The sequence below is a fragment of the Volvox carteri genome (genome assembly GCF_000143455.1).
Source record: "Volvox carteri f. nagariensis unplaced genomic scaffold VOLCAscaffold_13, whole genome shotgun sequence".
In the NCBI taxonomy this organism is placed as follows: Eukaryota; Viridiplantae; Chlorophyta; class Chlorophyceae; order Chlamydomonadales; family Volvocaceae; genus Volvox; species Volvox carteri.
In genome coordinates, this window is record NW_003307556.1 from 1,676,266 (window position 1) to 1,701,526 (window position 25,261).

The 25,261-nt window shown below is 53.4% G+C and overlaps 4 protein-coding genes across 4 annotated transcripts in view; 3 read left to right on the forward strand and 1 right to left on the reverse strand.

Annotated features, from left to right (window-relative positions):
- Positions 1-1,567: 1,567 nt before the first annotated feature.
- Positions 1,568-4,783, forward strand: vmp37 (metalloproteinase, extracellular matrix glycoprotein VMP37; the record flags this gene model as incomplete). Its single annotated transcript, XM_002949149.1, has 5 exons — positions 1,568-1,622; positions 1,884-2,113; positions 2,717-3,335; positions 3,673-4,043; positions 4,355-4,783. 5 exons carry the CDS (start codon positions 1,568-1,570, stop codon positions 4,781-4,783), a joined length of 1,704 nt encoding a protein of 567 aa, XP_002949195.1.
- Positions 4,784-6,491: 1,708 nt separating this feature from the next.
- On the forward strand, positions 6,492-7,654 carry VOLCADRAFT_89657 (uncharacterized protein; the record flags this gene model as incomplete). The annotated part of the gene is made up of 3 exons (XM_002949150.1): positions 6,492-6,633; positions 6,773-6,939; positions 7,163-7,654. The coding sequence occupies 3 exons, from the start codon at positions 6,492-6,494 to the stop codon at positions 7,652-7,654; spliced, it is 801 nt and encodes a 266-aa protein (XP_002949196.1).
- A 9,760-nt stretch (positions 7,655-17,414) lies between these two features.
- Positions 17,415-23,403, forward strand: vmp1 (metalloproteinase, extracellular matrix glycoprotein VMP1). Its single transcript, XM_002949151.1, has 6 exons — positions 17,415-18,016; positions 18,278-18,516; positions 19,117-19,744; positions 20,168-20,538; positions 20,851-21,252; positions 21,745-23,403. The coding sequence occupies exons 1-6, from the start codon at positions 17,962-17,964 to the stop codon at positions 21,754-21,756; spliced, it is 1,707 nt and encodes a 568-aa protein (XP_002949197.1). The 5' UTR covers positions 17,415-17,961; the 3' UTR covers positions 21,757-23,403.
- Positions 23,404-24,000: 597 nt separating this feature from the next.
- VOLCADRAFT_89659 (uncharacterized protein) overlaps positions 24,001-25,261 on the reverse strand; it is a gene marked incomplete at both ends in the record, with an annotated part of 12,109 nt that continues 10,848 nt past the window's right edge. Inside the window, one exon of the mRNA XM_002949273.1 lies at positions 24,001-24,043. Within this exon, the coding sequence (XP_002949319.1) occupies positions 24,001-24,043 (43 nt within the window). The remainder of the gene's footprint in view (positions 24,044-25,261) is intronic.

Here is a 25,261-nt window from a genome sequence, read left to right on the forward strand (position 1 = left end):
CCGAGGGGCAGGAACGGACGAAAGTAAGGTAGTTGACGAGCCGAGGAGGGGCGCCCCAAGTAGGGCCGGGGAAGGCAAGGAAAGCCTGCCCGGCACCGGACAGGATGGCCCGAGTCCTGCAGTAAGGTAGGCAACCGTAAGAGAGGGCCAGAGAAAAGGATGCGCAGAGAGAGGGGGCGCGCACCGGGTAGGCAGAAGACACAGTCGGATGAGGAGGATTCGCATAGACGAGGCGTAACAACGGCGAAGGAGGTCGCCGCTTCTGTGGAGAAGCAGAGGCTGGGTGGAGGCGAAGGTGAATGGCAAAGTAGCGACGAGCGAAGTTACCTGTGGCACGAGCCGAACTAGAGGCAACGCGGCGGAGTCTTGGGAACGAGGTAGAGAATATGAATGGTAGGTAAGAGAGTCGGCATGAGGCTGGAGGCTTACGTTTTCTGCTGTCGATGACTGCATTAGGTTATTTTCGTACTCTCTACTCGATTGCCGTGCGAGCGGCCCACCCGCCCTCCCACTAACAGCCAAATGGCTGATCGGAATTGTCTTTGAAGGGTTTGGGTACCGCGGGAGTGTGGTCGCAGACGCAATGGCCTTCCCCACAATAAGTTAGTAGTGAGTACGGATCACGCGATGACGTTTAAGCAATGTTTACGCACGTGTACATTACCTACCCACGCTACTTACGCTCACAAGCTAGGAGTATGTCGCACACCAGCCAAGTCTAGTAGCAGGAGCGGCATTGAAGTCATGCTGATAAAAGAATAATATTGGAGACGACAAAGCGCTTCCGTGCTCCTTCCAGCCAAGCCTGAAACGTTTCTTCCCCGCCAGACGTCAGAAATATTTACGATGAAAATAGAGCCGAGGACTAACCCAATGAAACTCTTCTTGCAAAATCACCCGTTGCACATATTAGTGTTCCTGGAAGCGTCTTTTACGGCGTGCGCCACAAATACTTCGTGATTCAAATATTCGGGGGGTACCCCGAATTTATAGCACGTAATGCTTACAGGCTTGCCAAATTATGTCCTGAGGCAACGTCGTCAGCGTTTTTTGCAAGGGACAACCAGCTGGCGTGCAAGAAGACGTGGAATCAGCTATGATACGGCTTTAGCTTTGATATGTTTTGGTATTCAAGTACATAGGTGTTTCCTCAAGAAACAAGTTGTTGCATGGAATGCAGCACGGCAGAAACGCCGAGCCTGCGGCGACCCCGAACTTTTGTGCCGTACTTGCAAATTATTGCTGGCGCTGCCCGAATTTCAAAAATCGCGAATTTATTCCTGGGCTTTTTTTGAGGGTGACCCGAAATCATCAGGCACGAATTATTTGTGGGACTACGGTACTGAAATCGATATTCCTGGTCCTACAAACGCTGAATGGGCTATGTTGAACTGAGGATGTTGAGTCAGATTTATGTCAGGGAGTAATCTACAGCGCAAGCTCTCAACTCAGACGTTTGTGAATCGCCTTGGCTATTGTTATTATTAAGGGGAAGCCAGTAACGTACATTTCAAGGCTCCATCATTCATTTGTACGTAGCATATCGGATACATTCTTAATTGAAAGGATGCGGTCTCCACACGTCCTGCTTTTCGCTTTGCTAGCCATTGTGGTAGTTGAAGGTACGTTAATGTAGTATTCGAGCTTGTCAACAGAGTCTAGCTTGCTGTAGTTGTAATGTCTACCTGCTTTTTTGGCGAAAACTTTGTCTCCGCGGCTTGGCTGCTTAGTTTAAGCTTAGTGTCATGGGTACTCAGAAAGCTCACTGACGGTGGCCTCACTGCAAAAGGAGGCCAACATTTTATATTCCTAAAGCTTAAGTTTTATTGCCCTATCAGTAAATTTTGTCCGCCTGTCTGCTTTAATTGCTGCTGCTTTTGCAGGGGCCAGCCCGCTCCCTGGCAAGCCTAGGCGGGACCCCCCTCCGCCCTCTCCCCAAGGGCAAACCGTTGATCTCGTGGGACAACTCACTTCGGTAATTACCCACGACAACAAGGCCCGATATGCTTTAATCGATGCCGAGGGAGTGGTGACCCCGTTCTGCGCGGATTTCGTGCTGCCGGAGGGCGATAAGGACAACAATCCCTTAGAAATAGGCTCCATTGTCAGTATGGTAAGCTGGTTGTGTTGATAGAGGGACAAAAGGGAGAAAAGGACCCACTATTTGCTCCGCCATTCTCCAAGTAATAATGCCGGGCGCATATTTTGGCGGGCGAGTGGTCCAGTTTGCCGCCCACATTTCCGATTCAGTCCAGCGAGTCAATTCAAAATAAATGTCCACCAAAATAAGAATCTAAAACTTAAAAATGATTTCACATGTTTAAACCCCTCGAAAGAGCAGCAGGCAACATTAGTCAGGCGCAATACCGCATGCGCCGCGCTTCGTTCCAAAGCCCTTCTTCCCAGCAGTTTCGCTTAATAAACTTTCGGCATGCATGAACACGGGCTGTCGCGCTTTCCATCGCAAGTCCCCTGACCCGATGCCCTGTCCCATTCCATGTCCCCAGAGTACAAAGATAGTAGCAGCCGCCCCGCGGTCGGCCCCCGCGTATCCTTTCCACGCGTGTCTGTCCGTCTAGCATTTCACTTGCCTTGAGACGCAGCTTTTCTTCGTTGTGTATCACCGCACATGCACACCTTGGCCTTTTTCTGCTGCGCCGTGACCTGACATGACGTGGCGTCCTCTATCCTCTTCCCAAACCTCATCTCTCCCCAGAAATGCGAGGTGGGCCCTCCCAAGTACTGTGGCTGTGGAGACATAGGTGGCAACTGCACATGCCCGGACGATGCGAACACACCGGCATGCGTGGCCGCGGCCCAGTTCAGCATCGTGATGTCGACGGGTCAACTCTCGCCTTTCGTCATAACGCCACATGGCACCCAGAAGTTGCTGGTGATGATTTTGGACTATGGTTCTTGTGGCTATGCGCCGTCCTTGACAGAGGACGACGTTCGCAACGTGTTCTTGGGGCCCAACAAGGATGGCCGAGGCGGTGTCGCGCAGAAGTACTCCGACTGCTCATACGGCAAGTTTGGCCTGAACACAACCGCCTTCATGGCGGTTCGCGTCAGCGTACCCTGCTCTACCGCCGTCACCAGCTCCTGCAGCTGGTGGGCCATTTCCCAGGGTGCCGATGCCGCGACCAAGAGTCTGATCGGCCTTGCGGCTTTCTCCAGCTTCCCGTACTTCACATACGTGCTGCCTCCGGGGTTGCAGAGCGTGTGCGCCTGGGCGAGCCTGGCTTTGTTACCCGGGCGCCAGACATGGCTGCAGAGCAGCGGCTACGGAGTCCAGCGCTGGGCGACGGTGATGCAGGAAGGCATTCACAACTACGGTGCGCAGGGAGGAGGGGGGTTTAAGAAAGCACGGTGCACCCACGCGGGGTTGTGTGTTACGTGCCAAGATAGAGCATCATCATCTCACCATTTGTGTTGGGCCTTGCGTTCTGTTGTGTCATGTCATGCGGGTATGTGTGTGTGCATGTGTGTGTATGATGCATGGCTATGTGGCCTTTCCACACCTGCACCCGTCATGCTACTGGGACCCCTTGCTGCCTTACAGCCTGCCTGCTAAGGTTCGCCTGTCGTGCGCTTTCCAATTGCGACATGTTTGTTAATGTCTGGAATCGTGACCTGGCTCTCTCTCTCTCTCCGTTATGTTCCCTCGTTCAGGCCTGTGGCACTCCTGGCGCAACGGCTCGGAATCCGAGGACTACTCGACCGCCATGGGCCATGGAGATGCCTGCCCCAACGTCGCGGAGACGTCCCGACTGGGCTGGGCCACACCCGCCGTCGGCGGTGGCGCCATTAACTCCGCCGTCCTGAAGACCGCCGGCAGTGTCGCCAAATGGTCTCTGCCAGCCACCTATCTCACCGGTGATGGCAACCATCTGCGTGTAGTGCCGGACTGGCTGCCTGGTTACACAAACAGCACATTGGCCAAGAACCTGTATCTTGCACTCCGTGTCAATAAGCTTGGCGATGCCGCGCTTGGCAGTATGTACGCCAATAAGGTTAACGTCCATGAGGTCAACGCAACCATGGTGAGCTAGCGCCGCGGGGTATGTGATGGGGCACCGAAGCGAGGTCTGGACCGCGCCTGGGCGGTCCAGAACTGCAGGGCTAAGCGCGAGGCCGGAAAGTTGATTGGCGAAGATGGGATTTGGGGCTGTGGTCGCCGTGCATGCCTTTTCAGTCCATGTGTCGGCTGTGCATGCCAAGGCACTGCATATGTATGCAAGGCGCCTAACGGTCTTGTGAAGCATGAACATGTTTTTGCCATTGCGTGGTGTATGGCCCGTGGCTGCCTGCTGATGTGCCCCCTCTCCGCCCAAACTTCCTTGTTGCCATGCAGGACAATGCCTATCCAAACTCTTTCATCTACAGCGACCGACGGATTCAATTTATCAGTTCCGTTAGCCCCTTCACCCGCTCCGTGCTTCCTGCCTACAACCTCGTCATCTATACAAGTTCCGTGAATGCAAGCGACGCTATCACGGTTTATCTCTGTCGTTACATTTCCGCGGATAGTCAGTGTCCCCCTCTAACTGACGTGGTGGGGACCGCCTCCCCGCCACCACCCAGCCCGCCGCCACCGGCTAGGCCACCCCCGTCACCGCCGCCACCGGTCAGGCCGCCCCCGCCACCGCCGCCCAGGTCGCCGCCGCCGTCATCCAAGTCGCCACCACCGTTGAAGAAGTCGGCCCCCCCACCGCTTAGGAAGCCGCCGCCGTCACCCAGGCCGTCACCACCCATGGTGCGTCTTTGCATATCCTTTTGCTAGCACTGAGCCAAGTCAAAATTCGCATTGTCAATCGATCGGTCCCGTATATGATAACAGCACCTTGATTGGGGGGCTCCGCCATTTTCGAGACGTGTTTCTTAGAACTCCAGCACGCTCCAACTAACCCGCTGGTGCTGGTGCTGCAACATGATTCAGATATCACCTGACTTGCACGCTAAAGCTGATTCACCAGTACGCATTATCACATAATCTAGGACATTTTTATACCTTTTTTATACCTTCAGCAGATCCGAACATATGCATGCATGTGTCTGTAGATGTGCATTTACAGCTGTGCACACCTCCTGCCCTGGTTTTGTGTTATGGGTTGACGGCAAACACGTACTCGGTTGGAGATAGGGTGATGCCAAGCAAACCTGGCAGCACTGGGTCCCGATGTCTTCTACGAAAGTCGGCATGCACTTCATGCGTATGCGGCTCCTTTGGTTTGGCCCTGCACTGCAGGTTGGACACTGAGCGACGATCCGCCCGTGGCACGTACCCATCCACGCACGTCGCATAGGAGAAGTTGCAGCCTCCACCAGCTAAGCAAATGGCTGTATGTACGTGCGATACCCATCCTGTTGTTTTGAATCTTCATGACTACATTCAGATATGAAGCGCAGTTGGAAGCTAAGCCTCGGTAGCCATGGTGGCCATCGGCAAAATGGATCTGTAACTTTGGGAAAAGGACTGGCTCTGAGGGCTGGGCCTAGGGGTCTGCAGCTGTGAAGCTCGGGACTGTGGTGGTCTACCCAACTGGAAACGGCTGGGCGGACTGCTGCGTGTCCTGAGTGGACGGCTGTAGAAGCTTCGTGGCGTTCCCTAGGCGACGAACAGCCAACTCAGAACTGGTACAGACAAGGGGAATCCGACTGTTTAATTAAAACAAAGCATTGTAATGGTCCCAAAGGATGTTGACACATCGTGATTTCTGCCCAGTGCTCTGAATGTCAAAGTGAAGAAATTCAACCAAGCGCGGGTAAACGGCGGGAGTAACTATGACTCTCTTAAGGTAGCCAAATGCCTCGTCATCTAATTAGTGACGAGCATGAATGGATTAACGAGATTCCCACTGTCCCTACCTAAACCCTACGTATAAGTAAGACTACGGTATTTCCTATCTAGCGAAACCACAGCCAAGGGAACGGGCTTGGAATAAACAGCGGAGAAAGAAGACCCTATTGAGCTTGACTCTAGTCCGACTTTGTGAAATAACTTAAGGGGTGTAGAATAAGTGGGAGCTTCGGCAACGGTGAAATACCACTACTTTTAACGTTGTTTTACTTATTCCATTACTTGGAGGCGGGACTCTGTCCCTGCTTCTTGCGCAAATGGCTCATTAAACAGCGATTACCAGCTCAATCATGTTAATGGGATAATATGAACCCGTTGATGGTGTGACCTATACCGTCCTATGCTGTCCGTTAACATGCCGTTAACGGACCATCAACCCCTGCTGTCAGCTCTCATATGCACTTCGAATGGCAGACTCCCTCGTACACAGAGCATTGCCCATGGCCTACTACATCCTGCTCACATCTCTCATAGGTACCACGAGGACTAGAGGCCCTTTTTTACTCAGCATTACCCATGGCCTGCTACTTTGAGAGTCTCTTGAAACAGCAGGCATCCCCCATGTTCCTGAGCACTGCCCGTGGTCTGCTACCTCCACAGCTTCTTCAGCCCCCCCTTCCGAATCTCTGCCATGGCTCCCTTCTTGCCCTTCTCCTGCTGCACCTTAGCCCCGTGGGTCTGTACACTGCTGTTACCGACACCAAACGACTCCTTGCTCTTTGTGTGGTTAAACGCTGTGGCCCCGAAAGCCGAGGGGTCCTCCGGCAACACCGGTGGGGTTTCCTTGTGTGAATGCTTGATGCGAGCAGGCGCCACCATGGCCACAGCTTCTTGACTCTCCCGAGCCTTAGCCGAGGGTTGCCTCATGCGTCCTCGTCCTCCCCGCCCTCGCCCTCGTCCTCCCCGCCCAAGTCCCCATCATCTCCCTCATCCCCATCCTGGCGGCTGCTCTACTGGCCGAGGGGCTCCTGCTGCTGCATCTCCATCACGTCGGCCTGGCCTGGGGGGTTGTACATTTAGTTGTGAAGTTAGGGAAGGATACAAGCTACATGATGTATTGCATGAAAGGGAAGTTTCAAGTAGGTAATGGACATGACCTTCATGACTGATCTTAGTAACAATGCGTGGGTATCTAGGATTTTACTGAGCAGTGGTGTTCACTTACCCTCCGTTGCAGCCGTCAGGTTGCTCTTCTTGCGTTCCTGACCTGCAAAAGAGAACAGGGAGGAGGAGATTGCAAGTGAGGTTAGACCTGGTAAGGCGCAAGCGTTTGATTGGCTGTTACCTTGACTTTGGCTGCAGACGGCAATTGGGAGTAGCAACTGGCCAGAGAGAGAGCAAAAAGGAACGCTAGACCCAGACCCCAGTCGGATCGGGAAGGGCAAGAGATCACACGGGGTGGAAGACGAGCCCGGGACAGACCCCCTAACCCCCTGGCTAGACGATCAAGACGCTGGCACGTGGTGTGACCCGGAAGAAGACGCACTGTTGATGCTCTTTAAGAAAGTGCCTGTCACCAACACTTTTCCGCCCGATGTCGCGTTGCCTGCACCACCCGAGACAGACCTATTGCGCGCAGCAGAACAGCTGAACCGGGCATGGCTCGGTATCATCGCGGCAACACAGGCTGGGCCCTCGGGCACACCGCTGACGCCAGAAGTGACATTCGAACAGGAAGTCAGGAAGTACGAAACACAGCTCGAAACCCAGCCGAGTTCCAGCCAGGTCTCCCGCGAGCATGCAGCCCGTTATGGCGCCGCTACTTCGAACTCCATAACGGGACACAATCACTAACTCGCAACTAACGCCTGGTGCTAGCATTCTTAGAGGAAGGGGTGCGCTTCACCTGGGTGGGAACGCCCGGCTTGGGGCCCTCAGTTCCCCCACAGCGCCGCAAGAAGCACCGTATAGTCCTCCAAATGATCAGCCAAGCCACTGGCCGCGAGGTGAACCCAGAAACTTACCTAACCGGCAGAATGCCGCATGCCATCCAATTCCCCAACCACCGCAGCACCAACCTGCATAGCGCGTTTGTCACGTCAGAAATCCAGAAATGCTTGGACATTGGGGTGATGCGCAAGTGGCCCTCAGCTTCGGCTGGTCCGCAAGTTTTAGGTCTTCGGTCCGGAGCGGCGGTAAGTGCTTGTATTTATGACAGGGAAATTTATTGGCTTCCCTTGCGCCGTATTGTGGTCTCCAATGCGCGTGGTCGATTTACGCCCTGTTCGTCTGCCTCCTTGCATCTCGGCTGATCTCTTAAGCGGAAAGGAGAAAGCTTTCTCCTTAGGCTTAGTTTAAAAAATGCACTGATTTCCGGCTGTCCTGAATGTGCGACCATTTTTGTCGCGTTTCCGTACCGCTGTCGTGCACAGATCAGTTTCTTGGCCTTTCTCGGCACTGTTGCGACTAGCTCTGTGCCACCTTCCTTTGTTCCTGGGCGGAGCTTGCGAGGCGTGGTGAGGTGTCGCTGTCCGATTATGGTGTACTCCTGCGCTCCCGTGATACTAGGCCGGCTCTCCGCAGGTCCCTCTTCCTACTGGCGGCCTCAGCCTTCCCGGGGGTCCGCTTCCCCGGGCTGGTTTGCCGGCTCCATCTCTCGGGTCTTTTCCTTTGGCGCCTTCTGTGGGTTGTCTGCTCGCTACCACCTGTTCCGTGTGCGGTGATGGCTGACTCTCGTGTCTCGGGTGCTTCCTGTAGGATTCCTTCGTTGGCCCCGGGTTTGCCGCCGGCGTCGCCGCCGCCTCTGCCGGGCCCCCCGTTGGCAGGTCTTTCCCGCTGGGCGTCCCTGCCCAGGTTGGTAGGGGTGTCCGTTGGCTGCTGGCTCGTTCTAGCGCGCTCCTAAGTGATTCTCTCGTCTGCAGGCACCCACTCCCCTGGGTGTGGCCCACGGTCGCCTAGAGCAGGTGATCACTCGGCTCCATCCTTTCCCTCCCATTCCAGCCGCGGACCAGGAAGCTGCTTATCAGCGGGGTCTGGCCCAGGGTTCGACACTGACCTTCCTGAAACTCGCGGGCTCCCCCGTACCTCCCAAATTTTCCTTACGGAGGGGCCCTGTACCAGGCTCCTGTACCAGCCGAAAACCTTACGGGGCCCCCGTAACCCCCGCAAAACCTTTACGGGGGCACTGTCCTTGGCTGAAACGCTGCGGAAAGTGACGCTTTGCATTTTTTTGCCCTGTAAATCGTTATTTTCGTTCTTTTCTCGTGAACTATTACACTAGGGGACACGGCACACTCAGTGAAAGCCAAGCGCCTTGGCCGCCGCGGCCGCCCATCCCTTCTGCTCCTCTTTCTCGTCCTCCTCATCCTCGTCCTCCTCATCATCATCAAAATCCTCATCCACGCACGACTCATCGGTATCTCGTTTTATGTCGGTCTCGTAGTCACTGTCACTAAAAGCCTCATCGTCACTAGCGGGGTATGTTGCTTGTACCAGTACTTCAATCTCTGGGTCAGTCACAACCTCCTCATTATCATCCTCTCCGTATGGCTTCAAATTAATTTTGCTAACGTCAGAAAACAACTTGTGAATAATGCCTGTATAGCCCTTACATAGGACTTTACGGGCCCCGTACGGCCTCTTATAAATCCTTAAAATCCTTACGGGAGCCACCATAAACGGCCTTTGGCCGGTCCGGGGGCGGCCCCGTACGGGGGCGCTTCACGCCCCAAAATCCTTACGGGGGCCACCGTAAAGTCCTACGGCCCTTGCGGGGATACCGAAAAAAGGCCAAACACTTACGGGCACCGTATGGGGGGGTGTCGAACCCTGGTCTGGCTGCGGCCAACCAGTGGCTCCTGGGGCCTTAGCCTCTTCTACGGTGTCTCGCCAGGATGGTGCCGCCACCGAGTTCTTGAGTTGGCTTTCCAGCCATGGTCGTGCTCGAACTGGTGGACTTGTACACCCGACGATGTGCTTGTCTACATGACGGCTGGGTGGTTGCCTCGACATCAGGGCCGGGGTAGTGGCCCTGCTGGGCCTGCGGCTGTGAAGTCCCACCTGTCCGCCCTGAGTGATTTCTTCAGCCATGCAAGCCGGGGTGGTGGCTATGACGTCTCTACTGGCCGGGCAATCCTTGTGATTGTGTCTGGGTCGAGGATTTCCGCGCGTCTCATCAGCAGTCTCAGGTCGCCATGGGTTACACCGAGGTTTTGGCCGTACCCTTGTCATACAACAAGTACCGTGCCCTCGTGCAGTACCTGTGGTCGCAGGTGGCGGTGACTGATGAAGCCTTGCCTCGATTGGTCTTCCTGCGGGACCTGCTGTGTGTGCTCCAGTGGCAGACCGCCCAGAGGGGTCACAATATCGGGAAGCCGGGGGTGGGCGACTTTGTCGAACCTTCCCAGCCCGACCGGCCGTACTCTGGACTCCCGCTACCTCCGGCATGGTTCTGGGGCCCTGGTATGGGCCCTATCGTCTGCTTCCGCCAGCGTCGGAGTAAGACCTACCGGCTGGTGTGTGCCCCTCCGATGCTGCTGCAGCCCAACATTGTGGAGCCCGCCTTTTGCATCCCGCGGACACTGGCCTTGTACATGTGGTCCTGTGCCCAGCCTGGTGCCCCTCCTGGGAGCGCCGTCCAGGACACACTGTTCCGCCCACTGACGGCGGACCAGCGGGCTTTTAAGGTGGAAGCGCTGCAGAGTGCCACTCTCGCCGTGCAGTTACGGCTACACCTGCGGGCTCCCCAGTTGTACGACGGGGAAACTGTGCATAGTTTCCGCCGTGGCGCCCTGCAGGCTGCGGCGTCGGCCGGTGTGGGAGTTCCCGCCCTGATGGAGCTCAGCCAGCTCCGGTTCGGTGGTGCTGGAGTGTCACCTGGATCCCCATCGTCACGACCGCAATGTGCGGCCCCGCAACTGAGTGTCTGCTTCGCGTCTTAGCGGGTTTTCGACTTGCTAGGCGATTTACTTTAGTCACCGAAGGTCTCTGGGCTTTTCCCCTAGGGTGACTGGCTGTGTGGTCTTGTCGCTCGCCCCAACCCAAACTACACAAAGGGGGGACGGGAGGGGTGTAGTTTGGCTGGCTCCTGGTTGTCTCTACCCGCTACCTTAGTGAAGAGACGTTAAAATGGTAATGAGAGAGAGAAATTGATTTGCGCGGATGCTCGGTATGTTGGAGCTCTCTTGCTGTCGTACCACCGTTGTTGCGAGCATTTAAGTCTCTGTAAGAAGCCCATCAATCCAACAGGCCGGCCACTTTTTCGTTTTGGATTCTTCCGCAACAGCGACTCGTATCCTCTAATCGCGGTTACGATTATCAATCAGTCGGACTATAGTTGGGCTGTCTGTCTGGCTGTCGTTCCCCTGTAACGTTATTGGCTTCCGAGTCCGAGCAGGCAAACAAAGCTTCTATGTGTCCGTCGGCAATCTGATGGCAGTTGCTGACGCATCTGAAAATCATTTTTTGTTTTGCGTTTCGGGTTGTCCCACCATTACTTTGATGGTGATGAGCCTGCGCCAGGCGGAAAGTTAGGGGAGTGTGGGAATATTCCTTGATTGCACCACCGGCCGCGGCTTGCTGGTTGTGGCTGTGGCTGGCTGCCCTCAAAATGCATAGCCATCAGGAGCCATCTAGTTTCTGCAATTTGTAAAGACAAGATTAGACGTTTCTTACGCGTATGCCTCCCTGCATTATCTGAGATCTGAGTTAACCCGTTCGCCTACCATCGGGCAAAGGGATTGGTTCATTTGCGCAACCCCACGATGCTGATATAACTCAAAAAGCCCTCCCGAAGCCAAAGCCGGAATGATGCCAGCTTTGCTTCCTGTCTATTACTTGGTGTTCTTTTTGGGCGAGGCCCCGGGCGCGAAGCGCCTTTCGGGGGCCAAGCCCCCCATGGCCATAGGTTCACTGCAGTCAGTCAGTCATGGTGTAACATTTCATCTTACTTCACCCCAATTAAAATTGCGTCTGAAATCTATTCTGATTCTTTATCGATGGACCAATGGAATTAATTCAGATAAATTTGTGGGCGAAGTTAGCTTCCTACGTTTTACGTTTACGTTTACAAGCTTCAAGCTTGTACGGTCCAGACGAGCCAAAAGGCTCATGAACCGCCAAACTGGAAACAGGAACTCAAAAAAGAAATAATGCTAATACCCAACAATATCAGATTGATTAATCTTCAACGTACTGCAACCTGCATCTTCTAATGTCGTCCAAGACGCGCGCTAACCCGCGTTGATCCTTGACGCCCATAATCTCGATCATTCGGTCCCCAGGAGTAACCCCCAGGTCCCAAAGCTTCAAACGGATATTCGCATACGCAGGACAATCTAGCAGCACATGACATTCATCTTCAACAGCTTGCCGGTTCCCACAGACCCGGCACCACCGAGCAGACCGTTCCCTACCGTGCGGTCGATTAACCGCCAAAGGCCAAACACACATCCTGAAGCGCATCAGCGTGACGTGCTGTTTTGGCGAGATATAGCCGCTGACATGCTTGGGCAAACCCATCCAATGCTTATAGCGGCACATCTTTACCCCTGGTTGCCTATTATCTGAAACAAACAAAGCTGGATCCACTGTCAACCGCTCACTTTCCCAGTCATCATCAAATCGGTTCCGAAGTTCACAGATCAACTGGCCTACATCTAGTGAACGTGTCGCCAGAGCATCAACTTTGACCTCAATGTCGCCTGAGTCGTCCACACCCGTCAGCACGTTATGACCCATCAACTCAAGGATCTTCAGGACTTTCGCTCCCCATCCATCATACGTCATGCCAGTTGATAATGCCAACCGCAGTTCCTCCCGAAAGCAATGGTGGTACACAGAACCTTTTGCCTCAACCAACCTGTTCCAAAAACGAAAAATCAGGTTTGCCCAATGCACTTGCAAAGGGTATTGACCCAACTCTCTGAATAGTAGCCGATTTGTTGGCAGGCCAGCACCACTCAACTGCTTCAGGAAGTTCTTCTGCAGTTCCACCATCTTGTCTTGCAGTGCAATCTCAAAATAACACGATCGTGGTTCCTGGTTGTTAGGGTAACCGCGCTCCAGGATGTCCAGAACCCTTAACGGGCCCCAAACCTGTACCCCGTACGACAGAATAGACAGAACCTGGGCATCAAACGCTTTCACCGCAACAGCTGGGACAAAAAGCCCTTGTCGCTTAAGCTTACTAACCAGCGAGAAGAGCGCCTTCTGGCCTGATGTAAACAACTCATCTGTGCACGATTCGAAAGTTGTACCCGGTCCATAATGCAGGCCCAAATATCGTGCGCGCTCCTTCCAAGGTAAACTCTTGAGCGCGTGTCCCGTAGCCTCCTTCACACTCATGGTAACAAGCCCGTACGAACCCAAAACGTGCATAGCCTTGCGTGCCTCCTGGTCCCGATGAAAATACAATACCTCACACTTTCCCACATTTACTCTCATGCCAAAAGCTTCGCACCATTCCTTTAGCGCACGCAACAATGCCATTAATCGCCTGTGCGACCCAGCAAAGAGACTAAGGTCGTCTGCATACAACAGCAAAGGGATACGCATTCTGTCGCTCATGGGGCAATCAGAAGCAGCCATAGCATCTGGTGCAAGCCTGTCCTTAGCTTCTACATAATCCGCAAACCCTTCCCCAAATATGCCGTAGAGTGTAGGACTTAACGGACATCCCTGCTTAACTCCCTGAAACGAGAAAAACGAATCTCCTAGAACCCCGTCCACGTTAACCTTGAGCTCCACACGCCTATAATAGGCCTTCAGTGCCTCCAAAGTGGCACCTGTCACACCTCTTTCTTCCAACCTGAGCCAAAGCAATTCTCTTGGAACTTTGTCAAAAGCTTTTTCAAAGTCAACTTGACACACAAAGAGCTTCCTAACCGGGTGTTTCCACTGAAAAGTTTGTTAGCGACGTTTTTGAAAATTCTCACCCGGCACCTCGCCTTTGCTCACTTTCTTTTGCAATATCGCTTATTCTATATAAATGTATGATAGAAATGAAAAGGGAATGTTGGGAGGCGAAGGAACGGCGAAGAACGTAGGGCCCATGTGGAAACAGGGGCCTTGTTAGCGGTCCAATAACCGGGAGTCTCCACGTGGACGTTTGTTAACTACCTCCACTAAAGTTATTGGCGCGCTAACAATGCCTAACAAAGTACTGTCTCCACTAGCAGCCCCGAAACCATATTTTTACCGTCTTTTGACTCCATTTCGCTCCTGCTTGAGCAAAATTTTTTTGAACATTAAAGAGAAATGAGGACGGCAGTTGTCCTGCAAATTGCCGCTGGGCTGTTGAATGGTTGCCATTAAGCATGGACGTCCGCAAGGCTGAACAGTCTGGGCAGCGGACTCAGCATTGGCTGCTGAATGGTTGCCATTAAGGCATTGTGTAATGAAGTAGGATAGTTCTGAGACGGTACAGGCGAGGGCGACTGGTTCTGTGACATTCTTGGTCAACGGCAACGGCGAAAGTCGGCGAGCAGTCAAGGTAGTAGACGGAAAGCAAAGGAAAGACCGGGTGATATTATAATTTAAAAAGAAGTCACGAGATTTTCCGCGCTCAAAGTTAACAAATTTAACAATGCTTAAAGCTGGTCCGGGGCAGCCTATAAATTTTGCGGACTTATTGGACGTTTAACAAGGGCCTTGTCTCAACGTGGGCTCCCCGTTCTTCGCCATCCCTCCGCCTTCCGTCAAATCTTTTGCATTTCTATCATTTATTTATATAGAATATGTCATATTGCGAAACAGAACGTGCAAACCTGACGTCCAGGGTGAGAATTTTTAAAAGGGTCGCTAACAAACGTCCACGTGGAGACTCCCTGTAAGTCCATAAAAGTTATAGGACCCCCGGACCAGCCAATAAGGTCCGATAACTTTGAGCGCGAAAATTTTGTGAGCTCCTTTTTGAAATCTACTTGCACCCGGTCTTCTGTACACTTTCAGTCTACAACCCTGACTGCTTGCCGGCCTGCGTCGTTGACCGAACCGAAAATGTCGCAGAACCAGTCGCCCTCGCCGATTCCTTCTGGCAATATGCCCTCTGCTATCCATAACGCCTTTATGGCAACGATGCAGCAGCCCCTGCAGGGCGCGCCGTCTCTTCGCTTCGACGCCGATGTCCATGCTGCCGCCCAGGCCGCTTCGCAGAGCATCACCTCCGAGCTGCAGCGCTACAATGTACTATACTGACTACAATATTGTCCTCGAATTAGGGTGTTTTGGCGCTAAATGACGTGCAGAAAGATGGTTTCGGGGCTACTAGTGGAAACACCATTTTGTTAGGGTTTGTTAGCGCGCCAATAACTTTTTCGCGGCTAACAAACAGACTCGACAGTGGAAACAGGCCCTAACATATTAACTTTCATATCTTGCTCCGCTTAAGCGGGGCAAGACGCAATTTAAAACTTTAAATTGCGTCTGAAAGCTATCCTGATTCTCTATTGATAGACCAAGGAAATGAATTCAGATATATCTGTCGGCGAAGATAGCTTTCCAGGGTGAGATCTTTATCGATTGGCCAAAGGAGAATACCAGACAAATCGGAGCGCGAAGATAGCTTTCCATGGCTTCGAGTTTGACTTCCCCTCACGCCGCAGCCCTTGCCTCTGACGTCGTTGCATGTCCCTTACATGATAGATTTCATAAGCAAACGGCATGATCCTTTATGGGTTGGTTCCTTCATGCTCGGCAACTTTAGTCCATCCCATATGGGATGCCATGCATGGCAACGCTAAAAGCACCTCCCTCCTGGCATCTCGCTCGTGCCTGTTTGATTGTTGTCCTTCTTATTCTCTTCTTCATTCATTCAATCCTAGTTCAAACGAAGTGTGCCTTTGCGACACACCATCAGCTTTGCCGCTGCATTCCGACTTCAAAATATGCAAATGGAACGATTCCCGAATGCGTTCTGGCTGGGAGCGGACAACAATTGGTCCATGAAGCACTGGCACTTTGGCGCGCCTTGAACTGCCAGCCAGCAGACCGAAGGGCCGGCGTCGAACATGGATGCAACGGTAGTACCACCTACGTATCGGGCAGTCCCGACTCATGGATTTGGCGCAGCAGCGGCAACATACGTTGCCGCAATGACACTCCTGCTTTGTGTGTATGTCATTCTACGGATTGCCGCATCACAAGAAGCCTAACTGTTCAGTCAATAATGATTATCTATGGCTAAAAAAATCCCTAAAACGATCCAGACAGGTCTACACCGCCGTAGCAAGTCTGCCGACCTGTAATGTTTGAAAATTTCAATAACAAGTGTTTACCCCAAACGTGGCGGCGTTGTTGCGCTTGCATTCCTATGCTGTACGGACTGCCCTGCGAATCAAACGGGGGTCAAGTGGATGCACCGGGGCCGAGCCCCTTTTCGGCTTTGCTTCGACCCCTTTTAAAAGTTTGCCTGTTCACACGGCAATGCTATTTCCCCACCATCCTGTCAGGACTGTAATCCTACAAAACACGAAAAGGCTCTTGCTAATTTGCGGCTTCTTCAGCATTCTTAAGCCGCTCTATGCAACATTTGTGCTTTCCCTACACATCTTCCAACCCGCTATCGATTAAGCCTAAACCCGCGGCATAAAAATGCCCACCCTCAGCTCCCTTGGACTCCTAAACCCAATATGACTCGACGTCCTTCGACTAACCTATCCTGCATAAGGCAGACGCAGTACGTGTGCCTAGCTATTTCGAAGTAGCTAGGCACATTCCGTTCATGAACAGAGAGGGGCCCCCAGGGCTTCCTAAACAGGAGTTCGAGCGCACGTACCCGCGGCTTCCTGTTAGGCTTCTTGCACTGTCCTTGTGCAAGTTTGGAGCCGCATGGGTTGGTGCCGCCGACACTCATCCTATTTACGGCGGCGACCATGCATAGTCGAAGCCAAGCGTTCGGAGCTACATGTGTACTGGAGCATACTATGACGCCAGGCTTCCATTTTTAGCCTAGTAAGGGCGGCGTAACTGGCTCATATGCATCACCAGTCGTAACCACCATCCGCAAAGTAAGCCTTCATAAGTCTATAAGTTAGATCTAGCGGGCGCGGGTTTCCGGACGGTGCGGCAAGCGGCAAGCCTAACGAGCATGGAGGGCATCCATTTTCCAGATGACTTTCATGCACAGTGTTATATAATACATATTTCCTAAAAGAGCTTCTTTGCAGGATGTCGCGCCCGCCATTCGCAACTGTGATGGCAGGCTGCGCTCGCGATCGCCGCATAGCTCAGCTGACTGTCCTTTTTGGCGCCCCTCGAGACGCATCGAAGGATGGCGGTGCTACCAAGAAACTGCATGCATAAATAAGATAAGCCACGGGCAATGCAGCATTGCGAACACACGTCACCAACGCCGCATGACGACATGCGCCGCACAGTAGTGCACCCCTGACCTCACCGGCCTTTGTAGTGAGCACGCAAGAGTGCACATGCTATCACGAACCAAAGACTGCTAAGAGTCGAAGACCATGTCCTGTCGAGGACACGGTCCTGCTACGGTGCCCGCCGCCGCGTACATGCACGTTATTTACCGTTGTTTACGCACGTGTACATTACCTACCCACGCTACTTACGCGCACAAGCTAGGAGTATGTAGCACACCAGCCAAGTCTAGTAGCAGGAGCGGCATTGAAGTCATGCTGATGGAAGGATAAGATTGGGGACGACAAAGCGCTTCCGTGCTCCTTCCAGCCAAGCCTGAAACGTTTCTCGCCGCCAGAAATATGTACGATGAAAATAGAGCCGAGGACTAACCCAATGAAACTCTTCTTGCAAAATCACCCGTTGCACGTATTAGTGTTCCTGGAAGCGTCTTTTACGGCGTGCGCGGGTTCCCCGTGGTTACGTTTGGAAGGGTGTTCGTTGTCGGACGGAAGCTACGGCGAACGCCCGCAACTTTGTTATATAGGAGAATGAATATAAATTAAAGACATAATATACTGAAATCAATATTCCTGGTCCTACAAACGCTGAATGGGCTATGTTGAACTGAGGATGTTGAGTCAGATTTATGTCAGGGAGTAATCTACAGCGCAAGCTCTCAGCTCAGACGTTTGTGAATCGCCTTGGCTATTGTTATTATTAAGGGGAAGCCAGTAACGTACATTTCAAGGCTCCATCATTCATTTATACGTAGCATATCGGATACATTCTTCATTGAAAGGATGCGGTCTCCACACGTCCTGCTTTTCGCTTTGCTAGCCATTGTGGTAGCTGAAGGTACGTTAATGTAATATTCGAGCTTGTCAACAGAGTCTAGCTTGCTGTAGTTGTAATGTCTACCTGCTTTTTTGGCGAAAACTTTGTCTCCGCGGCTTGGCTGCTTAGTTTAAGCTTAGTGTCATGGGTACTCAGAAAGCTCACTGACGGTGGCCTCACTGCAAAAGGAGGCCAACATTTTATATTCCTAAAGCTTAAGTTTTATTGCCCTATCAGTAAATTTTGTCCGCCCGTCTGCTTTGATTGCTGCTGCTTTTGCAGGGGCCAGCCTGCTTCCTGGCAAGCCTATCAGGGGCCCCCCTCCGGCCTCTCCCCAAGTGGCTGTTGGGCAAACCGTTGATCTCGTGGGACAACTCACTTTGGTAAATACCCACGACAACAAGGCCCGATATGCTTTAATCGATGCCGAGGGAGTGGTGACCCCGTTCAGCGCGGATTTCGTGCTGCCGGAGGGCGATAAGGACAACAATCCCTTAGAAACAGGCTCCATTGTCGGAATGGTAAGTTGGTTGTGTTGATAGAGGAGATGGGAGAAAAGGACCCACTATTTGCTCCGCCATTCTCCAAGTAATAATGCCGGGCGCATATTTTGGCGGGCGAGTGGTCCAGTTTGCCGCCCACATTTCCGATTCAGTCCAGCGAGTCAATTCAAAATAGACGTCCACCAAAAAAAGAATCTAAAACACAAAAATTATTTCACACGCTTTAACCCCTCGAAAGAGCAGCAGGCAACATTAGTCAGGCGCATTACCGCATGCGCCGCGCTTCGTTCCAAAGCCCTTCTTCCCAGCAGTTTCGCTTAATAAACCCTCGGCATGCGTGAACACGGGCTGTCGCGCTTTCCATCGCAAGTCCCCTGACCCCATGCCCTGTCCCATTCCATGTCCCCAGAGTACAAAGATAGTAGCAGCCGCCCCGCGGTCGGCCCCCGCGTAGCCTTTCCACGCGTGTCTGTCCGTCTAGCATTTCACTTGCCTTGAGACGCAGCTTTTCTTCGTTGTGTATCACCGCACATGCACACCTTGGCCTTTTTCTGCTGCGCCGTGACCTGACATGACGTGGCGTCCTCTATCCTCTTCCCAAACCTCATCTCTCCCCAGAAATGCGAGGTGGGCCCTCCCAAGTACTGTGGCTGTGGAGACATAGGTGGCAACTGCACATGCCCGGACGATGCGAACACACCGGCATGCGTGGCCGCGGCCCAGTCTACAATCAGCCTCGTGATGTCAGCGGCTCAAGTCCTGCCTTTCGCCCCAGCGCCACATGGCACCCAGCAGAAGTTGCTGGTGATGATTTTGGATTATGGTTCTTGTGGCTATGCGCCGTCCTTGACAGAGAACGACATTCGCAACCTGTACTTGGGGCCCAACAAGGATGGCCTAGGCGGCATCGCGCTTAAGTACTCCGACTGCTCATACGGCAAGTTTGGCCTGAACACAACTGCCTTCATGGCGGTTCGCGTCAGCATTAATTGCTCTACCGCCGTCACCAGCTCCTGCAGCTGGTGGGCCATTTCCCAGGGTGCCGATGCCGCGGCCAAGAGTCTGATCGGCCTTGCGGCTTTCTCCACCTTCTCGCACTTCACATACGTGCTGCCTCCGGGGTTGCAGAGCGTGTGCGCCTGGGCGGGCCTGGCTTTGTTACCCGGGCGCCAGACATGGCTGCAGAGCAGCGGCTACGGAGTCCAGCGCTGGGCGACGGTGATGCAGGAAGGCATTCACAACTACGGTGCGCGGGGAGGAGGGGGGTCTAAGAAAGCGTGGTGCGCCCGCGCGGGGTTGTGTGTTACGTGCCAAGATAGAGCATCATCATCTCACCATTTGTGTTGGGCCTTGCGTTCTGTTGTGTCATGTCATGCGGGTATGTGTGTGTGCATGTGTGTGTGCATATGTGTGTGTGTGCATGTGTGTGTGTGCATGTGTGTGTGTGCATGTGTGTGTGCATGTGTGTGTGCATGTGTGTGTATGATGCATGGCTATGTGGCCTTTCCACGCCTGCACCCGTCTCGCTACTGGGACCCCTTGCTGCCTTACAGCCTGCCCGCTAAGGTTCGCCTGTCGTGCGCTTTCCAATTGCGACATGTTTGTTCATGTCTGGAATCGTGACCTGCCTCTCTCTCTCTCTCTCTCTCCGTTATGTTCCCTCGTTCAGGCCTGTGGCACTCCTGGCGCAACGGCTGGGAATACGAGGACTACTCGACCGCCATGGGCCGTGGAGATGCCTGCCCCAACGTCGCGGAGACATCCCGACTGGGCTGGGCCACACCCGCCGTCGGCGGTGGCGCCATTAACTCCGGCGTCCTGAAGACCGCCGGCAGTGTCGCCAAATGGTCTCTGCCAGCCACCTATATCACCGGTGACGGCAACCACCTGCGTGTGCTGCCGGACTGGCTGCCTGGTTACACAAACAGCACATTGGCCAAGAACCTGTATCTTGCACTCCGCGTCAATAAGCTTGGCGACGCCGCGCTTGGCAGTATGTACGCCAATAAGGTTAACGTCCACGAGGTCAACGCAACCATGGTGAGCTAGCGCCGCGGGGTATGTGATGGGGCACCGAAGCGAGGTCTGGACCGCGCCTGGGCGGTCCAGAACTGCAGGGCTAAGCGCGAGGCCGGAAAGTTGATTGGCGAAGATGGGATTTGGGGCTGCGGTCGCCGTGCATCCCTTTTCAGTTCATGCGTCGGCTGTGCATGCCAAGGCACTGCATACGTATGCAAAGGCGCCTAACGGTCTTGCGAAGCATCAACACGTTTTTGCCATTGCGCGGTGTATGGCCCGTGGCTGCCTGCTGATGTGCCCCCTCTCCGCCCAAACTTCCTTGTTGCCATGCAGGACAATGGCTATCCAAACTCTTTCATCTACAGCGACCGACGGATTCAATTCATCAGTTCCGTTAGCCCCTTCACGCGCTCCGTGCTTCCTGCCTACAACCTCGTCATCTATACAAGTGCTGTGAATGCAAGCGACGCTATCACGGTTTACCTCTGTCGTTACACTTCCGCGGATAGTCAGTGTCCGTCTCTAACTGACGTGGTGGGGACCGCCTCCCCGCCGCCACCCAGCCCGCCGCCACCGGCTAGGCCGCCCCCGTCACCGCCGCCACCGGCCAGGCCGCCACCGCCACCGCCGACCAGGTCGCCGCCACCGCTGACCAGGTCGCCACCACCGTTGAAGAAGTCGCCCCCCCCCTCGCCTAGGAAGCCGCCGCCGTCACCCAGGCCGTCACCACCCACGGTACGTCTTTGCATATCCTTTTGCTAGCACTGAGCCAAGTCAAAATTCGCATTGTCAATCGATCGGTCCCGTATAGGATAACAGCACCTTGATTGGGGGGCTCCGCCATTTTCGAGACGTGTTTCTTAGAACTCCAGCACGCTCCAACTAACCCGCTGGTGCTGCCGCTGCAACGTGATTCAGATATCACCTGACTTGCGCGCTAAAGCTGATTCACCAGTACGCATTATCACATAATCTAGGACATTTTTATACCTTTTTTATACCTTAAGCAGATCCGAACATATGCATGCATGTGTCTGTAGATGTGCATTTACAGCTGCACACACCTCCTGCCCTGGTTTTGCGTTATGGGTTGACGGCAAACATGTACTCGGTTGGAGATAGGGTGATGCCAAGCAAACCTGGCAGCACTGGGTCCCGATGTCTTCTATGAAAGTCGGCATGCACTTCATGCGTATGCGGCTCCTTTGGTTTGGCCCTGCACTGCAGGTTGGACACTGAGCGGCGATCTGCCCGTGGCACGTCACCCATCCACGCACGTCGCATAGGAGAAGTTGCAGCCTCCACCAGCTAAGCAAATGGCTGTATGTACGTGCGATACCCATCCTGTTGTTTTGAATCTTCATGACTACATTCAGATATGAAGCGCAGTTGGAAGCTAGGCCTCGGTAGCCGTGGTGGCCGTCACTGACCGCTACGCTTTGGCTCTGCAGCGTTAAAACGTACCTATCCTACAGATTCATGGATTTACCTTAAAACGTCTTGCTCTGATTCGTGGTGGGGCGAGGCAGGGACAGAGCCGTCAGCTATCATTCATCAGGCATATGGACGAGCACCTAGTAAGGATTGCAACAGCGCGCAGCGGGTCACATTGCCTAATATGGTCGCAGCGAGTCTTCATTGTTATTCCACCTGTCCAACAAATTCGTGGCTCGCGACATGTGATATGAGGTACAAGGTTTGGGCGACTCAGTTTGCGTGCGTGAGAACTCAAAGAGGGCGGGAGTGCTGGTACAAGCGCATTATTCCGTCCAACTGCGAGGGGTTTTAGCCGGTACCTCTTTTATGTATCTTGGTATGCCCCGAAATAACATATTCCAGTTTGCTTGCACGCTAGGGAAGGGCGTAGCGTGCTTCATGATTCATCAAGAATACGGCTTAATTAAAGGTTGCCGGCGGGCTGTGAGACGCCGCCGCCGACAAGGCGATCGACGGTACTGCAATAGTGCATATAGTGATGGAAAAGGCCAGGCAGGGTGCGAGCGAGCAACATTATGAATGGCTCTCGCCAGAGCGCAAAGTAGGAGTGTATATAGCTTAGAAGTCGGGGCCTACCGGATTTATATTTCGATCCACTTAATATGTTTTGGTTTTGTGTTTCAACGCGCACACGTCGCCTATGGCGGCGCCTCAAGCTTAAGCAACATCTATGTACTCGCGCGTTCCGTTGGTGCGTGTGCGATGTACATCGCAAGCAAGCCTGGTTAGGGCCGGTATATGATTAATCTAAGGATTACTTGCGCTATTGCGGCTGGGCCAGCAGCAAAGCAATAGCGAGCTGCTCTATCTGGCTGGCTTAAAGGCTGGACGGTCGGGTATTCACTTACAGCGGGGTTCTCATGTCCCTTCCTCGTGAATAGTATTCAGGCCTTGAGTCATAGGGGATGTGGAGGATTTGCAATGCCAAGATTGCTACATATACGCAAAACTTGCGAACTTTATTCGGCTAGAGCTTGACGCATACTAGTATGCATACTAGTGTGTCAGTAGAAAGGGAGCATCGGTGTTGCTTGTGTACATATGTGATTGCAGGGTTGGGGTAAGGGAAAACCCTAAGTTATTGGTTACATGAGCGGCGTCGATGTTGGCTGCTACTACTTGGTAGCTCGGCCGTGTGTCGTGCTACTGCTGCTACTGGTGCTGCTGCTTTCCTAGCCTCGTTGCATGATGAAGCTCGATGATGATAGGTTGCGTGTAGGTTTGTATATTTGTACAGATATGGTAGTAAGCAAGCTGAAGGAGAACAAACGCATCTCTGCTTAGGATTGAAACGAGAACTGAATGATGCTTTTAAGCTGCGCTCTACGATTGCGATGCTTCTCTTGGGTAGTCGTCATCGATAAATGCTTGTAACCGATACACTGACACATCCGTGCCTCGCAAATACGAACCCCCTCGCACGCGCTGTCCCGAGTGCTAACAACCCACATACGTCGTCGTGCCGCGCACCTGTCCAAGCTTCTTCTCGAGGGTATGTTGGACAGAGCCAACCCCTTCCCAGCCCCGTCAATCGCACCCGGCATGCATGTCTAGCTAGCTACCTGCATCCGCAAGCTCCCTCAGACACGCCAACACTCCCCGTGCCTTCTTTTGCCATAGGGATGAGTGGTAGCCCTGACTTCTAAAAGCATCATTTGCCACTCACCTAAACCGGGATTGTGGTATCCAACCCTAAAACCCCAAAGCCCTAAAGCTTGGACTCAGCTTTCACGCCGGGAGCAGTGTGATGGGTGGATGGTGGCTGCGCCCCGTCCCACCCGCGCACATGCAATGTTATGTACAGCAAACAGTGCTCCAAAACCAATCTTGTCCCATGCGCGCTGTTGCATGTCCAGCAGCGCCTCTGCTAGGAGCATGTGCGCCTGCCTGCTGTGTGAAAGGTCCTTGCAACAGGTGTGCTGTCATCCATGTGCCCGCGGCGGAGAGCACGACAGGGGTTCATCAAGCCTGCCGTACGCACCGCACCTGGCGCATGTACAATGCTGATGCTGATGCCGGTGCTGCCCCCCTGCACCCAAACGTTGTACAGCATGCCAGGGAAGGCATAATAACAAACTAACACCCGGGCTAAACCCGGATCAGGGGCCGCCGGCAAACGGCACCAAGCATAGGCATACACGCCTCGGCCCCGCGCCGCATTCCTTACAAACGGAGACTCTAAGCGTGGCCCTCGAAGTGGATGGCATAGCGTTATAAATCGATCGTTGTTTCATGCAGGCCCCTGCTCGCTGGTTGAAAACCTTCACAACTTACAGCTATATATGCCTACAGCCTCCGTCTCCCCCTCGGAAAGCATATTTGACGTTAAAGTGAGCGACTTCACTAAACCGAGCGGTGTTGCGTATGCTTTGTCAGAGTTGCTGGCGACGCCTGATGAAAGGGTGTTGCGCCTCGCGAGTGAGACGAGCCCCACAGCCCAAGCCTGTGCGGCGGTAGCGCCTGGTCCCGTGGCATCGTCTCGAGAGCCCTCCCTATTCCATCTGCGGACTGGTATGCGGTCTGAGCGGGAATGCTTAAACAGCAGCTGGCAGCATGCTGGCAGCATCCCGGCGCAAGGACGCAAGGACTTACATGGCCATGTACGGTAAAACATCGATTATGTCGTAATTGTCATTGTCATTGTGGTTACAGTATTTCCGCCGCCGACGCGGCGGGTGCCCTCACGAGCCGTGAGGCTCCAGAGCACGCTGTTGACGCTCATCAAAAACCTCAGTAAGGAAAGTAGCGATTTTCCTCGGATTGGTATTAAGAAATACCTTGCGCATATCAGTATCTTCAACGTTAATCAGAAACCTATTACGCAACTCAGTATACGCCTCACACTCCATGAGCACATGATATTCATCCTCAACCTTACCCGACGTACAGACCTGACACGTACGGCACTCTCTCGGCCTATGGTGTCCTTTGTTGACCTCCAAAGGCCAACAAAAAAGACGGAATTTGGCAACCATACGCAACTGGTTGACCGGCAAATAAACACGCAAATAGCCTGTGGGATCGGAGCCCTCTCTTGCTGGTGAAGGGGAGCCCATCCAGTTATGATACCTGCAAAGCGAAACCCCTTTACCTTGGAACACACGCGGATCACCCCCTTGGCTGAACTGATCCCAGTCACTTAAAAGGAACGCAGATAACCTCTCCAGAACCTCACCCACTCGAATCAACTGAGACGAGTATACATCTACCTTCTGAGAAACGGAGTCACACGCCGGCCACTCATGGC